The sequence below is a fragment of the Pseudoliparis swirei genome, chromosome 6 (assembly GCF_029220125.1).
Source record: "Pseudoliparis swirei isolate HS2019 ecotype Mariana Trench chromosome 6, NWPU_hadal_v1, whole genome shotgun sequence".
NCBI lineage: Eukaryota > Metazoa > Chordata > Actinopteri > Perciformes > Liparidae > Pseudoliparis > Pseudoliparis swirei.
In genome coordinates, this window is record NC_079393.1 from 4,661,650 (window position 1) to 4,685,185 (window position 23,536).

At 46.1% G+C, this 23,536-nt stretch overlaps 1 protein-coding gene across 1 annotated transcript in view; it reads right to left on the reverse strand.

Annotated features, from left to right (window-relative positions):
• Positions 1-23,536, reverse strand: part of pik3c2a (phosphatidylinositol-4-phosphate 3-kinase, catalytic subunit type 2 alpha) — a 50,954-nt gene that overhangs the window by 17,858 nt on the left and 9,560 nt on the right. The window contains 12 exon segments of the mRNA XM_056416166.1: positions 149-266; positions 1,027-1,194; positions 2,072-2,194; positions 4,731-4,971; positions 5,136-5,163; positions 5,659-5,805; positions 6,307-6,370; positions 6,829-6,908; positions 7,054-7,165; positions 8,520-8,640; positions 9,618-9,658; positions 17,152-17,249. Coding sequence (XP_056272141.1) covers positions 149-266; positions 1,027-1,194; positions 2,072-2,194; positions 4,731-4,971; positions 5,136-5,163; positions 5,659-5,805; positions 6,307-6,370; positions 6,829-6,908; positions 7,054-7,165; positions 8,520-8,640; positions 9,618-9,658; positions 17,152-17,249 — 1,341 coding nt within the window.

Genomic DNA, 23,536 nt, shown 5'->3' on the forward strand with positions numbered 1-23,536 from the left:
CTACTACAATTGTAAGATCACTAAGTTTTACCAGGACTTCGACAGCGATACTCTATCAATGAACTCGAGTCCAATGGCTCCTATTGATGAACCACGACTCCTCTCAGTCCTCAGACCACTAGGAGTACTCGATGCTAGTAGCAGCTACCTGCAGCACTATCCTCTCTGCTGGCATCCTCTTGCGGCCGCCTGCAGAGCCGGAGGCGGCGGCAGCTCCCTGGGCCGACGTCCACAGGCACAACAACCTGCTGCCCTTGGCGAGCACCCTGCATAAACAACAACAACAATCAGGGTAAACTGAGGGCTGTACTCGTTGAGCTACATTATCATGGCTCGGATTACTTAATTTTAATAGTATGTACTACTTACTTTTAATGGTTTTATAATTTTCTTTTAATGGTTTTCATTACTTTATTTTAATGGTTTTTATTACTTACTTTTAATGCGCTGTACTGTAGCTTCTCATTGTGTGTATTGCGTGTTCTTCTTACCACATACACTGTTTTAGTGTCTCATCCTGTACCGTTTGTTATTGTTTTACATTTGCTATTGTATTATGTTTGTTATTGTTTTCTGTTTGTTATTATTTTATGTTTGTTATTGTTTTACATTTGCTTTTGTATTATGTTGGTTCTTGTTTTATGTTTGTTATTGTATTATGTTTGTTATTGTTTTATGTTTGTTATGGTCTCTCAAAGGACTACAGATGCAACTTAGCTAAATAGCTACAATCTGGTGCATCACATGGTGACATTTATGTATTGACTGTACATGTCCTTTAAATAAAGATTATAATATTAATAATAATTAAAACAATCTAATAAACAGATGTCCTAATACTGTGGCAAGGATGTTAACCTTAAAGATCTTTTATTCACTGTGCTTTAAATGACAAGAATGTATAAAAAAACAAGTGTTTTAATCCTGCTGACAATGTGCACGGCTCGTTTCAATCACATCATTCTCAACAACAACAACAACAACAAGTGTGTCATCCGGTCAAAGCGACATGCTCTCTCTGCTCACCGTCTGAAGTCAAAGAGCGGCATGGACACTTTGCCCAGCAGCTCCGGAGCTTTCCTCTGGCGGTTGGAGTCCGGGGAGCCGCCGGCGTTCTGGTTCAGCACCGCGAACAGAGTCAGGCTCAGGATGGACTCCAGAGGGAGGACCGCCACCGCGATGGGGAAGTGGATCCTGGGAGGGACGAGGACAGAGTCAGCAACAGAGGGAGAGGAAGGAAAGGAGAGGAGGAGAGGAGAGCAACATGGAGGAGAGGAATATAAGGGAAAGTGAAGGATAGTGCAAGTAGCATGTTGTTGTTGTGGACATGTCAAAGAGGAGGTGAGGGGAAGAAAGGGAAGGAGAAGAGAAGAAAGGAGAGAGGAGAAGAAAATAAAGAAGAGGAGAGAAGAAAGGGAAGGAGAGGAGAGAAGAAAGGGAAGGAGAGGTGATGAGAAGAAAGGGAAGGAGAGGAGAGAAGAAAGGGAAGGAGAGGTGATGAGAAGAAAGGGAAGGAGAGGAGAGACGAAAGGGAAGGAGAGGTGATGAGAAGAAAGGGAAGGAGAGGAGAGAAGAAAGGGAAGGAGAGGAGAGAAGAAAGGGAAGGAGAGGTGATAAGAAAGGGAAGGAGAGGAGAGACGAAAGGGAAGGAGAGGAGAGAGGGAGGAGAGGTGATGAAAAGAAAGGGAAGGAAAGTAAAAGAAAGGGAAGGAGAGGGAGGTGAGGTGATGAGAAGAAAGGGAAGGAGAGGAAAGAGAGGTGATGATAAGAAAGGGAAGGAGAGGAGAAGAAGAAAGGAAAGGGAAGGTGAGGTGAGGAGAAGAAAAGGAAGGAGGAGAAGAAAGGGAAGGAGAGGAGAAGAAAAGGAAGGAGAGTGCACACCGTATGTTGTTGTTATTATGCATATGCCAGAGAAGCGTGGTGATGAGAGGAAAGGAAATAAGATGAGAAGAAAGGAGGAGAGGAAAAGTAAAGAAAAAGATAGGTGAGGAAAATAAAAAGGAAACCAACGGAGAGTAGAGGTGATAAAAAAGAGGAAAGGAAGCGGAAAGAGGCCAAGAGAATCACTCACAGTTCATCCCATTTGATGTGGAAGAAGAAGCTCTTGTAGGTGCCAACTCTCTTGGACTGGACCGGTTTGAACAGGTTCTTCCCGTTGTGGGTGAGCGAGCACATCAGGAAGTACTTCTCATAACTGAAACACAACACGAGAAGAGCGTCACTAATACTGTGCCCACGCGTCTGTAAGTAAACACCATGTGGCCGATCAGATATATTTACACAATTTAACAACAAAAAACCACGGGAACTCATTTCTTACACCGTAAAGTTGAGGATGCATGTAAGTAACGTCAATGCTCATTAGTTGCTAGGATACAGGCATTGAAAAAGCTGCAGGAGAGAATACCGGTGCTCGTGTGTGTGGAGACGTACAATTCTCATTCAGTGCGCCTTTAAACTCAAAAGACACGATGACGCTGGCTCAAATGTCTGCAAGTATACGTGTAAGTCTCGAGTGCCTTGCTCAAGGGAAACACAGATGAAGAACTGACATGTTGATTGTTTTTGATTGTTGTTGTTTTGTTTGTGTGTCTCTTGTGTACACACGAGCCGCCAAGTCAAATTCTTTGTGTGTCTCACACACATAGCAAATAAATGTTTCTGATTGCTGAGACGAGTCAGGAAGCATCGCTCTCATGTTCCCCGGCCAGATATCCCCCCATCGGTTTGGGACTTGAACCAGCTGGAGGCACCGATTGTAGAGCTCGTGTAATTAGACACCCACACAAGTCGCTCTCAGCTATTCTGATTAGACCTAAACTCTTTTCACATGCATTCATCCAGGGAAGCATCTCTCATCCCACACAGGTGGGATACACACATGTAACACACACCCCTGTCTTCAAGGCCACAGAGTATCACCACCCTCCTCTTCGGTCACACAGGTGGAGTTGCACAGTGGAACCGTATTAAAGTGCTGCCCCGTCAATTTTCTCCAAGCCCGAGTCCCACGGAGGAGTCCCAGTGAGGCAAATCAATGAGTCATCCATCATAAACAACACGCGTTTAAAAAGAGCCATTATTAATTGCACTTGTTTCGATACGTCAACCCCCACCGAGAGCCGACATAAGTGTAACTCCTGTGTGTGTGTGTGTGTGTGTGTGGGCCGTGGCAGCGCGGAGGCGTTAAGAGTAGAACATTAAACAGCTATTTATTATCAGGATTCTTTATGCGTTCAGGATTTGAAAAAAACAAAAAACAAAAACAAAACACAAATAATTGCAGTTTTGGAGAATGTGGCGTGCACAGTTTCGCCGAACGGAGTCGAGGTTTTTTTATATATTCCCATGCAATAAAACTAATCAGCCACATCCAGCTGCAGTGAGTGCGGTCGCTCAACCACACGTCCAAAAAATAACCCCGGGGTTTATTATTTTTTATTTGAGATACTTATGGGAGTGGAGAAGGGGAAAAATCCAAAACACTCTCGCTTCCACTACTTTCGGGCTCGACCCGCTGCTCGCCGCCATCTGGCCACGGCGGCTCAATATGTGGCGTGTGGCGAGGCTCCAGGTGGAGGCCGCGAGCCACAACGACGCCGGGCGCTCGGACCTCATTAGGGGAGCGTTACCGTGACACCGCGACAGATACACGGCGAGCTGCTCCGGCTGGGCCGGGAAAGACTGCGCGGGCCTCGGGGGTTTCGACGGGCTAAATATTGGCGGCGGCGTTGGAATGACTGTCGCCGCAGCAATGTTCGGTGGCGGCTTAAAATAGTCCTGCAGGAAGAGGCCGTGGCGGAGTAAATAGGCCCGTTTATGAAGCAGTTCCTTGCCGGACCAACAGGGAGGAGCACCGGGGAAGGTTTTTTAAAACCGCCTCCATCTTAGTCAGGGGTACAGCGCCTTTCCTCTAAAGATGAGGACGATCCTTTGAGACGAAAATAGGTGAAATTGTCTTTTTTTCCCCTAGTCACGCAGACTTCCTGTGCAAATTCAAAGCAAGAGTAACAAAGTCAATTCACCCACGTCTCTAGAGCCAACACACCTGTGCAGCTGTGGAAGGGCTCGTCTAAAAAAAGAAAAGAAAAAAGAAAAAGGCACCGATCATGGTCCCCGATGCGTGAGAGCCGGAGGGACGGAACATGTCGTCTGGGCTCTCTCAGTGGGGCCGGACGCCGTGCGGGGAACTGGACACCGGCGTGGAAAGAATAAGAGCGTTGGGGGGGGGGCAACACCAGAGCCGTTTGTTTAGGAGAAGAAAAACAGCACGGCCCGCGAGAGTGTGCCGTAATGTGGTCACAAATAACCAACTCCTCTTGGACCACTCCTCTCAACAGTAAAACGTTATCAGACCATCGAAAAGACAAAACCATGTCTTTATCTCTTTCTTTTTTTATACCATCGTGCTGTCGGCTGCTTGCAAATTCAAGCCGCTGTTGCACTAATTGTATGCACTTAGCAATTCATCTTCAACCCTATCTCGCCAAAGCACGATGAAATGAAGTGTGCGTGGCAGTAATGATACAGAAGAAGAGGGAGATCATGGATAACAGGCGTTATCGTCCCACAGCAAAAGAAAGAGCACTCCAACTAATAACCCATTGAATAATCCCAAAAGGCCGTGATGACATATTGTCGTGCCTGTAGCACATCGTCAGCTACAGAGTCTCTAGCGCCCCGAGACGTATTATAAATAATAAAGACGGGTTCATCCTCGGCCTCTTTACCTGCTGACCCAGTTGGCCGGGATGCCGTGCAAGGCGAACAGCGTGAACTGGAGGTGGTCCGCGGTGCCGGACGCCTCCTTGCCGCTCCGGCCCTCGGCTCGCTCTCCGTCCGCGGCCCGGCACGACGCGGGGAAGCTGAAGGAGGAGGACGGCGCGCAGAAGGAGCGCAGGTAGAGCTTGGCCAGGCCATAGACGGCCTGCGTTAGCAGAGCCATGCCCTCCTCCAGGGGACCGGAGTGACCTGTCGGGAGGGGTCACGGGAGGGGTCACGGGAGGGACAGCAAACGCAGTTATTAGAAGACCACTTAGGTTTTAACACAGTTTTTAATGACTTAAGACTTTATTAAAAGAAGTGCGGTCCTGATGAGTCCGTCCATGTCGAGTGTGACCGTGTGCAGAACTTACCATTAGACGGTTGATCCGCCGACCCCATCTGCAAAGCAAAACACGTCGGTGTTAGAGCAACGTCTTTACATGCAAACAATGCCGCGCCGTGAGAGGCGTGTGTGAGGCGTGTGTGAGACGTGTGTGAGGCGTGTGTGAGGCGTGTGTGAGGCGTGTGTGAGGCGTGTGTGAGGCGTGTGTGAGGCGTGTGTGAGGCGTGTGTGAGGCGTGTGTGAGGCGTGTGTGAGGCGTGTGTGAGGCGTGTGTGAGGCGTGTTTGAGGCATGTGAGGCGTGTGTGAGGCGTGTGTGAGGCGTGTGTGAGGCGTGTGTGAGGCGTGTGTGAGACGTGTGTGAGACGTGTGTGAGGCGTGTTTGATGTGTGTGAGGCGTGTTTCAGGCGTGTGAGGCGTGTGTGAGGCGTGTGTGTGAGGCGTGTGTGAGGCGTGTGTGAGGCGTGTGTGTGAGGCGTGTGTGAGGCGTGTGTGTGAGGCGTGTGAGGCGTGTGTGAGGCGTGTGTGAGGCGTGTGCGAGGCGCCTGCCCACCTTGGGTGAGCGGGTCCTGGGTAAGTTGATGACGTGTCGCAGCCGTTTGATGGCCTCTGTGATGGCTTGGGTCTCCACCTCGTCCAGAGCACAGCACAGGTTCTTCAACGTCTGCGACACCCGGTCCACGGTCTTGTACTGGGTACTCTGAACACAGAGAGAGAGAGAGAGAGATCACTCTTCACGTACCAGCTCGTTACCCCATTGTTTAGCACAAGAACACCACATGGGGAGGTTTCTGTGAGACCAACTGTCCATCATGTGTGTGCACCTTTGTGCACATGTCACCCGTGTGCGTGCTCCATCACTAAGCGCACATGCTTTGTTTTTGTCGAGGCACTCTCTAATAAATCTTGACATCATTATCAGGTCGGGTTGAGGGCGGAGCGTTTAGTTTAGTTTGCTCTCCCCACACCGGCTGAAAACCAGATGTGCAGTTTCTAGAAAGCCTGCTGCCATCCAGGAATGTCCTCGTATGCTTCCAGGTGTGTGTGTGTGTGTAGGATTTTTAATCGACACGTTAAGCGATTCCATTATAACATAATCAATACCTTTCAACACAGCGCAGACACTGTGGCTACAAGACACAGACACACACACACACACAGTACTTTTATGTTGAAGGGCTAGACAGGGGACGCCGTGTACCTCATTTTGAAGGCAGATGTTGACTTGATTGTGATAACCTTCTAAATAATCAGCGAGGCCTTGTCTGCAAGACAACACACACACACAGAGAGAGAGAGAGAAGAGAGGGATGAGAAATGACAGAACGTAGAAGGTATTCCACTCATTGTTTGGGATAATCAGAATGTAGAAATGTACTCTAGTTCACTGAAACACAGCCATAAGGAATTTCAAATGTGTTAGTATTATAGAAATTACAAAAAGAATACGCCATTATAAGGCCGCAGTCAAATAGAATACAGAATGTATATTACATATTTCATACTGTATAACAAAAGAGACTACTTCCAGAAGTCTCCTTGTTAAATAAGTTACACTATAACTAGAAAGACTACTTGGAGAAGCCTCCCTTTTAATTTATTCTGCATCAATACAGCAAACTAAACAGAAGCTGCACATCTAACTCCAACCAGGTGACGAGTCTGAAGTCAATCGTGCTTCTTCATCATGAACAGGCATCATCTCAGCAGAGGGCCCTCGTACCTGGTGACGTTCTCCTTGAACGGCCTGTCCACTTGGCCCAGGTGCTTCTCTAAATCCACCGGAGAGTCGTCATCTTCCGCCTGAACAAAAAAACAAAATCACTGAGATCATGGTTTCATTCAAAAAGGAGGAGTATCGTGACGTAGGCAATGAGTCCAACGTGAACTGTATGATGTCACAGTTCAGTAAAAACCCTCCTGTAACGTTGACGGGAGGTGGACTCACGCTGCGGGCCAAGTCTCTCCTCATGGTGGCGTGAGAGAGGAGTTGTAACGAGATCTCGTTCTCCCACTTCCTGCAGTTCTGGACGTACTCATGGCTGCCCAGGCTGTGTTTACTGTGGCAGGGACAGAGGCGCGGGGTTAAGAGCATCCTGCCCCGTACGTCGAGGACAACAATGAGCAATTATGTCATGAAAAAAGGGAAAAACACAGAATAATAAACGCCTTTAGGGAAGTGGAATGCGTTATGTTCTCGTAGATTATCCCTCTTACACCATGGAACTGTCCTATGAAATGTAATAATGGCCTAGTCTATATTTTTGGGGGAACACAACCATTTACATTGTGTCAGTTTTATTGTTGTCACTGAGGTGTTGAAGCTACTTGTTAACAGCATCTTGGCTCTATATACATGTGTGTGTGTATATATATATATATATATACACATGTATATATATACATATATTTAATATATATATATTATATATTATGTATAATATATTAAATATACTATATATGTATATATATATAAATGTAATTCAGACCCACCATCCAGACATAATCAAATGTTTTCTTGATGCTATAATGCAGATATAATACCTATAATAACCAATGTGTCCTAATTTACGACGCATTGTTCTTATATGTCAAAGACTCTTCCTGCCAAGAACATCTCTACACAGTCCAAAGTACGTTGACAATAATCGTAGGAATGTCTTTATCTGCTCTCCCCATTAGTTGCAAGTGTCCTTGAGCAAGGCACTGAACCCCCAGTTGCTTCCCGGGCGCATCACTGCAGCCCACTGCTCCTTAATAACTAAGGATGGGTTAAATGCAGAGAACTAATTTCGTTGCATGTGTACCTGTACTCTGTGCAATGACAATAGATAGATTGAATCCAATTGAATTGAATCCAATAAAGTTTTAAGAGATTGCCGGAGTTTAGATGTGTTGCGTCACCTGTTCAAAGTTGGCTTTAAAAAGGCAGCCAATCAGAAACTTCGGATCATAGTCAAGGAGAAGCTGGCGTCAAATAATCCGTAACCATCCTCATTTACACTTTATACAATGGCGCCCAACGGTTCCTCTCAAAACGGAAATCTCTAACCGTCTCCAAGGTTAAAAAATAACCCTTAAATAAATAAGGGATGAATAATGATTCATGGGTATTTTGGTTCCAGTATATCTTATATAAAGTCCCCACAGATTAATTATGTAACTTTAAAGCACTCGAGTGTGCTGGGCCTTGAAGACCTGGTCTGGGAGTAGCCGTTCCCACGCATCCCAATTTAGAGGGAGGGGAGAATGTAGATGTTGACGAAGGTCAGCTCGGGGCAAGATGGAGGAACATCCCCCAGTGGAAGCCCAGAGAAGGGTGACGGAGTAACAGATGGAGCCGACTGCATAAATAACAAAACTGCCAAGTCGGTCGTTTCTCCCAATTTCCTAAAATGTGAAACCCTTACTCACTTCTGCAGCACCTCCTCCCGGCCACAGACTTTGAGCAGGTAGCTGGAGAAGTCCACCTGGTCCAGGTCATCGTGGATCCAGCAGAGGGTCTGACTGATCAGCAACTCCACCGGAGAGCTCACTGAGGACGGAGGAAAGGAAAGGAGGAAAGGGAGCGGAGAAGAGAAGACGTAAGGAGAATGTGACGCAACTCTTTATGCCTCAAGACGTTTGGCTTTGTGGTGGGTCAGGTAAAAGAAATGAGAATTTGGAGCATCCCATTTCACTCGAGGGGATCAGAGGTTAAGTGAACATTACGTCCGTGATATCATAACATTTTTTTACGAGCCTCGTTCTACATCGACACCCATTCATTTGCCGCTGTGGGAACTGAACTCCCGACCTCGACGTGCATCGGAATTTTCGCTCCAACCTCAAAGCGTTCCTGGCGCGCTTTGACCGGCTCACGTCCATCGAAAGGAATCAAAGCGATACGAAATTAACTGGGAGTCTGGCTCTAGCGGTTTGTGTGTGTTTGGGTATCTGATGCGTCTGGCAGGAGGGAGGCCAGGTGAGAGAGCGTAACCCGACACACGGGAGGTTATCCCGCCGCTTAGCGAGCACATTCTTAACCTTGGACACACACACACACACACACGAGGAGGCAGACCACCCGCGGCTCTTTTAACCGCAGGACGAGGCGGCGGCGTTGCTCGCCAGGGTTTTTGCACGTGTTGCGAAAGAAGCAATTAAGGCGGGCGACGCCTCGTTTTGTGAGCGCTGCGAGGTGGCGAGGGGATTTCCCGGCTGGGCTTTTAAAAAAAAATGATATTCAACACTTATAAAAAGAGAGAATTCATACTTTGCATGGTTGGGGAATGGTGTTGGCAGGAGGGGGCACATCGAGTAATAACTGTTCAATAAGCAGCATGAGTAACATATGGAGCAGGCTTCTGGTCCAATCAGAGCCGTGTGTGTCGGATTCACTTCGGGAGGCGCCGAGTAGCTCAGCAATTGTGAAATCTACAGCACCAATGTATTTGAGATCTAATTCCTACACGACGAAGAGCAAACAAGAGCTCAGAGAACCGTCGTTCAGACAAACGCACGTAAACTCACGGTTCAGGCGGACAGTCGTAGACTTCAGGGACTCCGTGACGCTAAGCGAGGGGGCAGGAACCTTTTTGACGGAGAGCCATAAAAGCCAAATATATTTCATTGAGCCATATATTATTTTTAACGTATAATAAATTAAATATGTCTTGCTTTTAATGAGACTTCTTCATGCGACTTCTTTCTTTGCTCCGTCCCGATGTGCCCACACACGCCGGCATCGGAGATCTGCGGCGTGCGAGACGGAGAGCCGAGAAGTGTTCACGCGACACGTAGAGACAGAATGACATGCTGTTGGTTAGATACGATCAATAACAGACGTTTAGTTTAATAAAAGAACAAAGACGTCCTTAAGAAAAGGATCTTAAATTACTTCTGCTGTAATCTGGCGCGATAGAGAAAATTACAGGGGGGCGGGCGGAGATTTATTTGTTTCCAACTCAAAATCGTCTGGGAGCCATATGCCGTCACCGGAAGAGCCATAGGTTCCCGACCCCTGCGCTAAGCGCTCATCTCACGTATCAAACATCACGGGAACATCTCGAGACGAGCTGCAACGGATGTGTTTATCGGGATAGATTGGTCGTTGTGGCTTTTGAATCAATCGGCCTTTAAACGTACGCTCCGGTGCCACTTTGTTAGGCACAGCGAGTTCTCGCCTTCACGTCTGAAACGAGCGACACGATGGTCTTCCCTCCTCTTCCCTGTACGCCACAGACAGTGGAGATAAACTCCCACCGTTACAACATCCACTTTCCTTCCCTCATTATTTCCTCTCTGCTCAGACTCTCCCTTCCCTCTACGTTTTTCCTCTCTTTTTTAACGCATTTCTATCTTTCTTCTCTCCCACAGCATGTCAGGAATCCCCAGAATCCAAGCAGTTTATGGCCAAGCCCTGGAAGGATCGACATGTTTCTCCTTGTGCCTGCTCTCTAGAAAAGGGTAAAAAGCAAAAGATGCGACGCCAGAATGACACTAGAAGTCACCACAGACTGTATGAACTACGGTCGGAGGCCCATTGGTTTCTGAAGAGCCGTGATGAGGCTCCGAAAGACAGCCCGAGGGAAAAAATGGCCAACGAGGCGTCTGTTGGTGGAGGCGAGGGCCACCAGTCACGCCCTTAATTATGCAGAACTTAAAGCCTCAATATAATTTAAACAGGCGAGTTACATGCAAATGTAACCCCGGCAAATAGAAAATTAACCAGAGAGAACAAAACAGTTTGTTTTCTTCTTCACCAGGCTGTAAACATGTTTGCTTCTACTCTAAATATGGGCGTCATAACATGAAGGTCTATGGGGATTGACTCAAATGGCCATCTGAAGAACTGCAGGTTACCACTTGGTCGTAACAGATGTTTCATCCTCATCTCCTTTTTATTTAGCAGATAAAAGTAGGAAAGAAAAACAGAAATGAGTGCCGAGTAAGGAAGGTTCAAATAATTGAAGATAGAGGCAGAATATAAAGTGTGAGGGAGGAAAAGAAAGAAAAGACGTAGAGGGGAGTGACACATGTTCAGTGTCGAGTGAGGACACGTTCAGGAGACTTCAGGAGAGGCGAGGAAACAATGGTGGAGGAGATTGTCATGCGAGGGAAGGGAGGAGCGGGATATTGAGAGAAAAGATAAACAGGAAAGTAGGAAGTGTCAGAATGGAGAGATGAAACGGAAACAGGGAAGGAGAACAGCGAGAGACAAAACAAAGAATACGAAAGTGCTCTCTTCCTGTCCTCCATCGCTCCCCATCGTTCTATCCACGCTTTGAGGAGAACTGAGGTCTTTTGTTTTCCCCGAGAAAATTCCAGCAATGTCCAACCGGAGGAATCCATACGCCAACAATGCGGGTCAACGCGCTGCTGCCGACAACGTTGGAAGTCAACCAGGAAACGACGAACGAGGCAGCGTCACGCGAGGAAAGAAGGAAAGGCATCGAGGAAGTGGCTTCCAGGAGGTAAACCAGGAGACAACGCACACAGCGAGGGAAGTACATTTAGGAGGAGGGAAGTAGGAAATGCACTTCCTATACGTTGCTGCTGTTGAACTGGGCTATTATTATAATATATATATATATAAATATATATAAAAATATATATTATTTATTTATTTTGTATATGTGAATATATGTTGTATGTGTTTATATAAATCTATACATATATAAATATATAGAAATGTATACATATATAAATATATATAAATACATAAATAAATATATATATACGAATAAATATATATACATCCATAAATAAATATATATATATATACACACATATAAATAAATATAAATATATATACACACACAAATATAAATACACACATATACAAACACACACTTAGTGGCCTAATGCTGATCCTCGGGGAGCCACTTGGAGAACATGGGTCACACAGTTGGGATAATATGCCGAACAACAAAGCCCAGTGGACCGGCTGGCAGCCTCCAGCGGGCTTGGCTTCGGATGGAAAAAGACACGTCAATCACGGCGGTTGTAGTTCTGTGCGAGTAAAACGAGAAGTTAGCCAATAGCGGCTCCCCCAAAATACCCGTGGAAGGACTCCAAAGCGCTTGAAAAAGAAAGAAAAAAGGTCAACATGCCCAACATGGTTACTTCACGGTGAGGGGACAAACCGTTATTTGTGTGGAAAAGGGAACATGGTGTACTTCCCACGACAGAAAAAAAAGAAAAGAAAAAGCGAGGTGGGGGTGAAGAGTTTGGCAGCTGCCGACGTCGTTTCCTCATTCGGAGCTCTCATATCCACAATCTGAGCTGCTCCCTCTTTAAAGAGGCGAAGCGGGCACAAGCGTTTCCCTTCTGTCTGACTTCAAAGTGATGGAGTATCGCCTGTATCGTGAGACTGTACATGACTGTACATGACTGTATGACAATATGGCGCCGCCGTGTGATGGCGTGGTGTTAGCGCGGATTTTGATTTTGTTTTTTTATTTTTATTTATCTTTCTTTTATATTTTTGCAAAACGTTAGCAGCGTTAACAACCGTACGACATGGAGATTGGATCGGCATGATGCGCGGCAGTTGCTCGCCGCAGAGTTTTTTCAACTTACCGACGCCCCCGCAGAAACAGTAGCCAGGAACTCTCCGTTCATTTTAGGCCGCGATTCACGAAACGCGCCGACGGAGAGGGGAAGCTGGGCGGCTGGCTGGTTGGACTGAGCGCCTCGAAATCTCAATTACTACCCACCATTTTACTGGCAAATGTCTTTGTTTTGGACACCAGGCTTGCGGCTTCAACACCAGGCTTTCACCAATTCCACCGGAAACTAAGGACAACTGCCATGGAGACATGGATGTCATGGATGGAGGAAGGAGGTTACCGACTCAGCCATCGAGCCGGCAGGATTTTCGTCCACAGCGCGGACAGAACAAACTCTCTCTGACTCTCTCTGAAAGATCGTGGAGGGGGTATGTCTCATGATAAACAGATCTTGGTGCAACCAAAGTCATGTACATACTCTCAAGTCGTTCTGTTCCCCGGACCTGGAGTACCTAATGCTCATGTGTCGACCATTCTGGCTACTGGAGTTTACAGCAGTCACCGTAACTGCTGTGTACATTCCGCCTGCTAACACGACGACATAAGCGCTGGAAGGAACTCCTGCAGAGGCGCAGGCGAAGCAGGGTCGGCGAGGCCGCTGGGCTGCTTTGGGGGTGGCCGAGGAGCGAAACTGCGAACCTGAAGAGATTCTCCCCAACACATACCAAACACGAGGGGGGGGAAAGCAACCACGACCATCGGGTCTTAGCCACTCTACACTACCTTCTCCGCCCACCGCTCGCCTCCTCCATACCGTTCGGCAAATCAACTACTCGCCCACAGGCAGAGGCTTAAGCAGGCCAAGGCGCTGAAGGAAGTGCAACGCTGGTCACCAATTACAACGCTGGTCCGGACCAATCGAGTCTATGCTGGGACTGTTTTGTCAAGTCTGCGGACAACGATATTCAGGAGTCGCGCCCAGACAACAACGTCATCAAGAAATGCATAGATGACGGTGTTCCTACAAAGTCGGTTCGATTTATCCCAACCAGAAACCGTGGATAAATGGCGATGTTCGCGCTGCACTCGCGTAACCGCCGCTGCGCCGACTCTATGAATATGGCGGAATAAAAAGAGCCCGATACCCGTAAGAGACCATCGGCCTCTGCAGCGGGAGTTCAGGAACAAGGTGGAGGAGAAGCTCAAGAGCCATGACGTGAGAGGTGTGGAAGGGCTACAGACAATCACGGACTCAGGAGGAGAACCAGCGTGTGAGACTCCTCCTACACTCCACTCCAGCGAGCAACATTCTTTGCTCGGTTCGACGTGAGCGGCAGCTCCACAAGGCAGCAGCGTCCCAGCGGAGCATTCTGGAAGGGCTACAGACAATCACGGGACTTCAGAGGAGAAACAGCGGGTGAAGAGAACTCCTCACTCTCCCAGGCGAGAGCTTATTCTTAATCGGGTTTTCGACGAACGGCAGCCTCAGGCCGGCGCAGCGCAGCAGCGCCGCCAGGAGTTGACCTGATCATCTCAGAGGCCGACGTGCGCAGAGCCTCTGCCGGGTGGACATCCGGAAGGCAGCAGGTCCCGACCACATCGGCGCCTACCAGAGCATGTGCAGACCAGTTGGCAGGAGTCTTCGCTTAGACATCTTCAACCTCTCCTGTCCCAGGCTGTTGTTCCTGAGAGGCTTCAAGATGTCCACCATTGTGCCTGTCCCCAAACACCCAAGGTAACCTGCCTGAATGACTGGGAGACCCGTAGCCCACCCTCGTTTGTCAGTAATGCTTAGGAGGTGGTCAAGGACTTCATTTGTTCCATGTTGCCTGCCACGCGACCCCCATGGCATTTGCATATCGTCAAAACAGATCCACCGACGACGCACTGTACATGGCACTTCACACCGCCTCCTTCCCACCTGGAGGGAGGAACTGTTGTGTGCGAATGCTGGTTGTGGAGACTAGCTCAGCGTTCAACTATTCCATTCCAAGCTCGCGACCCAGCTCAGAGGGGTAGGCCTGCACTCTACCACGTGCAGCTGATACTGACTTCCTTCGGCCGCCGCCCCCGTGTGGTGAGGATGGGCGGTACCTCAGGCCAGACCCTCACACTCGGGAGCCAGGGAGGCGTGTTGAGCCTCTCCTCCCTCCCTCCTTCCCACCTGCACCACGGCCATGCCATGCACAGCTCCAACGGCATCATCAAGTTTGCTGACGACACAACAGTGTTGGGGCTGATCACCCACGACGAGACTTGAGACAGCTAGGAGGAGGTTGGATCACTGGCACAGTGGGGCCAGGAGACAGCCTCCCTCCTCAACGCCAAGAAGACCAAGGAGCTGATCGACTCTACAGGAGCGGAGAGGGAGACACCACATCTCTCCATAGACGGAGTTGCAGGTAGAGAGGGTCAAGCTTCAAGTTCCTCGGCGGCATCTCCGAGGACCACATGGACAACGACACACCACACTCACACGGGGTGAAAAAAACCTGTATGTATTTCTTTAGCGACTGAGGAAATTCAACATGGCCCCGCATCCTCAGAACATTCTACACCAGTACCATCGAGAGTGTTCTGACAGGTTGCATCACCGCCTGGTACGGGAACTGCACCGCCTGGAGCGTAGGGGCTACAGAGGGTGTGGTGCGGTCGGCACAGTACATCGGAGGTGAGCTTCCTCCATCCCATCCTGACATATACACTGTTGCGCGCCCCCAAACGGATGCTGAAAGAAGACAACCACCACCCCACAACAAACTGTCCACCTTCTACCAGGCAGGGCGCGACCCTATATCAAGTGTCAAGTGCTGAAACAACAGACAGGACAGCTTCTTTCAGCATCAGGCCAGGGCTGCTGAACTGGACTGGACCCCACACTACACACACACTACAACATATTTCTATAATATATATGTATATGGTTATTTTATACATATTTTATATATATATATTATATATTATAGATATATATATAGATATATATTTATATATATATTATATAGTAAATAAATATATATATTTATATTTATTATATATATATATATATATTATATATTGTTTATTTATATATATTATGTTAATTGTTTTATATTTTTTTTTGTGTGGATATTGTATAGTTTATTCTCATTCATTCTTATTCTTTTTGCTCTCTGCTTATTCTCGTTTTTGCGTAAGAAAGATTGCTTGTTTAAAATTGTATAAAAAAATGAAACTACTTGTAAAAAGGGGTGTGATAATAACACTTGGCAACCCTCACATCAACAGAGGGCACATTCTAGCAAGAAAGTTCTAGAAAGATAGAAAGAATTCTGAAGAAAGAAGAAGAGAGAACATCTGCGCTCGTCTTCTTTCCCCCGTGTGGCGGTGACGGTGTCCGGTGCTACCGTTCATTTCAGGTGAAGGTCACTGCTGAAACCTGGACCAGTCAAAAATCTCTCCTTGGGATGACTGCCTCCCGCCGCCGCCGTCTCTCTGGGACATGACGGGGCTCAGAGACCCCGCGAGGGGAGGATGGAGACAACAAAGTTTACTTTCAATACGCGCAGGCTAGTTTATGCAAATAAAGTTTACTTCATCAATACAATTATTTTGAACAGCATTTTTGATGATTTTGAGTATTTATCTATAAGTTGACATGGAACCTATTTACATTATCTATTTTTATTTACATTACTGCATTATTTATTTTTTACAAAATGCTAATATAATTTAGGAGAAAATACAGATTATGGTAGACTAATGCAATTTATATCTAGATTATTCCAATGTACCTAAACAATTGTTTGAACATGTATTTTTCATTAAAACAAGTGAGTTATCCTAATTGAATCTATGGAATGGAGGGATGAATAACTCCATTCCACTAAAAAACTGATGAATTGTAGTAATGTGTTGTGTTGGTGATGAAAAAAGACTAGTTATTTATTTGTTTTGGGTTTCAACTTTTTTTTGGATGATTTTCACATTAACAAATGTCCATGACCACGGGACATCTGGGAGAAAAAAAACGAAAAGGGTTAGGACACTAAAGTGTGTGTGTGTGTGTGTGTGTGTGTGTGTGTGTGTGTGTGTGTGTGCAGTGTGTGTGTGTGTCATGCATATGTTCTGCGAAAAAAAAAAAAACTCAAAAAAAAATACACAAGGCCCTGGTACAAGCGTTCAAATAAAAAAGTGTGTGGAGGAATATGTCTGTGCTGCATTTTGTGTGTTTTTTAAAAAAAATCTGCTGAAATAAGTCAACAAGGCGTCCCCTGTCTGGCCTTCAATTATAAAAAATATAAGCCCCATTCATTCTTCAAAATAAAAGTACTTCCAGGTCTTAAAGTATGGAAAGTGTGTGTGTGTGTGCAGGAATATGTCTCAGCATGCATTTACACTCGCAAAAAAAGAAGCCTTTTTTATGGATTAGCTGCAATACTTTAGACATTCTGCTGTCGACCTGCAGCGCTGCTACATGAGAGTTTGTGCATACGTCATAATTAATGTCAAAAATCCCCAAGAAAGAAAAGACGGTCAAGAATCCCTCCGACGGGAGAGGAGAGGGGTCTTACGCTGCTACGTCTTCACAGAAGGCGACAACCTCCAGGCTTTGAGCGTCCTGTTCTTCCAGCGCGGCATTCTTCACCAAGCCTTTTCCTTTTCCCTTGTCCTAAAGGACACACACGCACACACACACACACACACACACATATATATGAAGCATCACACACACGTCCAACAGAAGCAGGCCAGATGGAGACGGGCCAGACTCAGTGATGGCTGTGTGTGTCCAACACACATGAACTCATTATATTAGTTTAACTGGACGACAAGGGGCAGTTTTATTAAAAAACCCTCGGAGCTGAGAATCCTCCAGAGCGCGTAAACAAAGAGGTCTCCGGCTCTATTGTGTCTTCAACTCTTAAAGCTGTGAAGTCAATAGTTTAATATTTCATTAAGGTTTAGTTTTCAGTCTCACTTGTGTCAACAATAACAATTATACACTGCAGAAAAACGTGTTGCAATATATCGAGAAAACAATTGTTTATCTCATTCATTTTGATCACACACACACACACCCCTTAGTTCCTCAGAGGTTTCTGGAGACTGGTCTGGTTTTTTTTGTCTTACTGTCAGCGCCTGAGGAATGCACTTCCTGTGACACAGGAAATGAGAAGTGAAAGGCCCCGCCCCTTCCTGCACCAGAATGTCTGCAAAAAGTGCTCCGTCACAGCTCGGAAACCTGTGCCTCTGACATCACTCGGGGACGAAAAGGGGAGCGAGGCTAAAAGGAAATGTTTGGAATGTCATAATAATAGTTTAAAAGTCCTCTGAGAGAGTTTGAGCAGAGTTTCTTTTAAAAAAAAATTCTTCATGAGCTAATTACAGATTATTTTTCATGTGCAGTGACAATGAAAACGGGAAACCACTGCTTCAGATTCTCTCCCTCTCCCTCTCTCCCAGCCTCAGGTCAAACCTATTAACCCTCCTGCCGCCTTCGGGTCAATTTGACCCGATTCAATGTTTAATCCTCCTGTTACCTTTATATTTACTGACATATTTTACCCTTGGGGTCAATATGACCCCAGCTATTAAAATCTCCAGAAAATTATTAGAATTAATATTGTTTTCCAAGTTTAAGTGTGAGGTACTTTATGTTTGTTTGTTGACTACCGAAAGAACACCGACATTAAACATTGAATCGGGTCAAATTGACCCGAAGGCGGCAGGAGGGTTAAACGTACTATCCGTCTCAAACACTCGCCTTGTAGGTAAAGTTTATTTATAATCACACTTTTCCCAGACGAAGGTCACAAAGTTCTGTACAAGAGTAGAACAATTAAAAATAAATACAAATAAAAACGGCCTGCTTTTTATCCGTTTTTATTGTTTTCATTGTGTATTTTACAGTTTGTTAATTTGAGACTTTGTGACCTCTGTCTGTGAAAACTGTGATTATAAATACACTTTATTTACTTAATTAGGAGGAACTAAAAACAAAGAACATTTCTAAACAACGATTTAAACAATTATATAAGTTATATTTTGCTGATTGATTGAATAATCATTTCAGCTAGACACAAAATACAGTCGAATAATCCTACTCCCAAATAACCACGCCTGAGTGGACCTGTTGGCCAAGTGGATTCATCCCCTAGAACTACGAATCCTTTTCTCTCCCCAATGTTTCCTGTTAGCTAAAAGGTGAAATGCCCCCCTGAAATAAATCTTCAAATGAAAATAAAAAGAGCGCCAACCCTAAAGACCAAAACCACAACATCCAGAGATATTATTGAGACCATAACTGTGCAGCCGCAGGAGCTTTGTTCAAAGTGCTGACCTGACATAACTCAGCGCCGGCGTGCGGAGCTCTGAAAGGAGGCCGAGCCTGAAACCGCCCAACCACCTGCATCTCCGAGCGAGAGGAGAGAGGAAAGGAGAGAGGAGGCACTGGGATCCCAGCCTGCACGATGTCGCTCTCAAAACGTCGATATTCTTTTGCAGACGACGCCGTTGGTGGTTCAATACGACAATTATGACCAAGGAAAACAAACACGGGGAAATCAATAAACAGAGGGAGGCGATGTAGAGGGCGACGAGGGAAACAAAACAGAGGGCGAGAGATTCAATAACACAGGGTCAAACTAGAATGGGCACTCGGTAGAGCGCATACCTTCACATATTACAAGATTGGGCATTGAGTTATGAACATTTTGGCATTAGTTGCATGCCAATTGGATAGAAATTGACCGTGCTATGGTAAAAAGATGTTGACCTTTTCATGACCTTGACCTTTGACCCGATTGATCCCAAAATCTAATCAAATGGTCCCCGGATAATAACCAATCATCCCACCAAATTTCATGCGATTCGGTTTAATACTTTTTTAGTTATGCGAGTAACACGCATACAAATAAATAAATAAATACACGGCGATCAAAACATAAGCTTCCGCATTTTCAATGCGAAGGTAAAAAGGAGGAGGAGGGGGGGGGAGAGAGAGAAAGTGAGGATGATAGAGAGACTGAGGGAAAACATGAGAGAGACGAGACGGTGTTTATGTTAACAAACCACGGGCGACGACGAGACCCCGTCTTTGTTTTTTCACTCCATCGATTTTTTTATCGACGGTGACGGAGAGGCTCCCGGAGTCTGAAGTGGTGGGAACTCTAATGCCCCGAGAGAACTCGCCCGTACGAGATCGTGACCCCCCCGATGGTGGCCGCTGATGCGCAGTGAGCGGTGGGATGCGACCGGGAGTCTGAGCCCCTTTCAACATCATCGTGATGGATTCCATTGGTGGATTTTTTTTTTTTTTTTACACCTTCTGCTCCTGATGAGACATAAATCAATTATTGAAACAAGCGACTCCCGCTTCGACATAAAGTCCAAGGCGTAATACTACTCAAGCGTTTTAAACTCTGGTAACTCAACCTCACGGTTCACTGAGGAGAAGCGTTGCGCCACGTTTTAGACTAATTGAATGAGGACGTTTTTGATGATTTGTTTTTTCATACAAATGGATGTTTATGTCAGAAACGGTGTCGCTCTGCTCGCCAAAGCAGCAGGAAAAGGCATAAACATGTTGTTTCTCTCTAACTACTAGTAACACTGTGGAGCAATGTCGCTTGTGGCTTCCTGTTTGGCTCGTTCTGGTGCATGCAAACACGGACGCACACGCACAAAATAATAAATCACAACCCCAGTGGAGAAGGACTTCGCTCCGTGAATGGAAACCCGCGAGGAAGCCTGCAGAGCGGGTTTTTTCTTTCTTCTTCTTCATCATGTGCCAAGTTTAGCAACTTTCATAGGAACGAATGATCTTAGAATATTAAGACCCCCCCCCCCTATAATGCACAGGGTTCTTACACATGTTGACCAGTGGATTTCCAGGACTTTAAACCAAACTTCCATGACCAAACTGAAATCTCGGTATAAACATGAAAACTGTAGAAAATGTTGCGTATTAAGAGCTATCACTGGTTTATATTTTGAGCGTCTTTCTTTAAAAAAATGTATTAATTATTTCAAACGCGGCGTGAATGAACATGTGATTTTAACAAATTTCCATGACTTTTCCAAAACTTTTATGATTTAAGTTTTTTTCCATGACTTTTCCAGGCCTGGAAATGACCATTTTAAAATTCCATGACTTTTCCAGGTTTTCCATGATCGTTCGAACCCTGATGGAGGATGTTGGCATCAACGGCTTGGAGCCCACATCTCTCGCCGCGGAGACACGAGTTGGAAGCTTGTTGGCGTTGAGGAGCTCTGCGGTCCCGTGGGACTCAGACGTGCAGATGCCCGAATACCGTAGCGGAACCGAAAGGCTCAAAACGACCACAGGCGCGCCTGATGGACGGCGGTATCAGGCGTGCCTGTGGTCGTTTTGAGCCTTTCGGTTCCGCTCCGTAAGTATTGAGTTACACGACACCTCCAGACATTAGATACCTCCCCGCCGCTCCGTGCCAGCCTAATGGAAATCACCCCGGACCGTGCAGAGGAAACCTCGAGCACTCGAGTGTCCGCCTCATTGCGAGTATCGGGCCGGAATCTCGAAGCAACCTAATGGGAAGTTAACAGAGACATATTTGAGTTTGACAGGTGCTCAAACTTCCATAAATGTTTTAACAGTAGCTTGAAGTCACGAGCTCGTAGGATGCATTTGGCATTTATCTGACGCGATCTAAAATGACCCAGAAGTCTGAACAAATGTTCTGCGTCCGCCTCAGGCGTAACCGCGTGTGGGAGAAATGCCGAGTGATGCTGTTGTGCCGATTCGGCGCTTGTGATCGATTGTTAATGGGTTGTGAAGATACCCGGCAACCCCTTCACTTTTCAGGTGTTTGTTTTGGGCACTTCCGCTTGAATGCAGCTTCGTCGATTGGCGCCTGTGAGAAGCGCCGGAGGGTTTTCTTTATTACATCAGAGGAACCGGCTGCTTGGAAAGAAAAAAAACACCACTCGACTTCTTCTTTCGATCCGGAAGCGACCGACCGGCTACCTCACACACACACTCACACACTGTCAAATCGGATCCAATTATTTCTCCATTTTGTGATTTGGAGAAGCATTAAAGACGTGTTTTATTATGCACATTAGTGTCCGGTGACTTCCTGCTTCCAACCAGTAAACAACCAGTAAACAACCACGTCACACAAAATCAACTGGGATCCGTGGCACGACCCGGAGCCACGCGGCATCTTCTGAACATGCAATGTGACGGGTGGAACGACGCTTCGCATGCTCGGTGCTTAAGCTGTAATTGAGATGATAATTTTTTTTTCAAAGAAAACGGGCCAACGTCTGGAGTGGGAAGCTGGAAAGGAGAGATCGGAATCCGGTCGGCAAAAAACAGGAATGTGCAGCGCACGCTGGCGTCCTGTAGGGCGGTTCAGTTTCACACACAGCCTGAATGACAGCTTGTGTTCAGATAAAAGGAAATGTGCCAGTTCAGACAGAAAATCTGCCCGCGGGGTCGTTTGGAAGGAACAGCGAAGAGGAGGAACAGACTCAGACCCGCTCGGACCCGCTCACTCGGCCCGCCACGAAACCACAAGAGAAATACCTTCGACAGCGTGGAGTCTTGTTTGAAGCTGCTGGCTAAGGATGAGATAGACAGTCATTGTACACACATACGTAATGACGCCGACGCCGGCCCCGCCGAACTCACTAAAATTAATGGATAATGTGTGTGTTGCTTATGCCAAGTTGTCGTCGGACACCGGACATTTCTGGCCCTCTCCCCTCTCCCCAGACAGCAGACAATGTCGTATAGCGCTTCAACAACCGCTGGCTGCTGTGGTGGTGACAGCTATAATGTGGATAATGTGGGGAAAACTGACAACTTTCTGGAGAAAACTGAATCTGATGAGAGAGAGCATCCACGCACGCTGGATCTAGCGCGCATTTCAGCTGCCAAACTCTGATGAAATATCACCGGACTGACAACCTAACCATCAGATCAGAGACCATCAGGAACTGAGCAGAGTCTTAGTTTAACACCCTTCTTCTGCTCTTCCATTTCACCCTTGACCACCCTGACTTTAGAGACTGTGTGTGTCCCACCACACTTCAATTAAATAAATCAAAAGTAAGCAAAGAAGAGTCAGCAACACAAAAGTATTATACTTAACATTATTATTTTTCAAAATTTGCAACAAAATGCAACAAAATAGGTCTATTAAATGTTCTCTCTCTCTAAAGCTGTGTTGTCATATGATTATGTGTTAATGATCACAGATATATCCATTGATAACATTGAACCTGGTTGAGCCATGAAGAATATATGTCTGCCTGAAAAAATAATCTCCAAGTCATATTAATACTCCTCACATTCGAGAGGCACCGGAGGAGGTGTGGGAGTAGCACCAAAATTGAATCGAGCCTATTAAAATCCTCCTCAAAAAAATTATTACACCTCATTTGAAAGCTTTGTGTCTTTCACTTCCAACCTGGAAAACAAACCTGGAAAACACAATTTCAGAATTTGTTTTAGGTCCATATTCAGAGTTTATCTATTATATTCAGATTATATAATTGAATTTTTTTTATTTATGGATAAAAAAAACTTGTTGTTATTGTTTTTATTATGTGGATGTTGATGTGGATGTTGATGATGTGTGCTGCATTCATCTCCTTGTTGGACTCTTATTGGCTTTGATTTGTGAAACCACTCACAGCACACAGCACAGCCAGACACCACACACTATTTCTTTTGCTGACATTGGAGCATTTGAATCCACAGATTCCCACAGAATCCTCTTCAACCTCACTTTCCCCTCTTAACTTTTGAATATCCTTACCGACTAGTATTCGTCTAAAACAAGTTTCTAACTGATATGTCTGAAGTAGTGAAGCTAGATGTAAAAGCGATTCCTTCTGTATTTGATCTCCACCTGATTTCCTATCTGACAAAGAGGACAGGGACTCCCTCTGTCTATGCCAGAGATGATC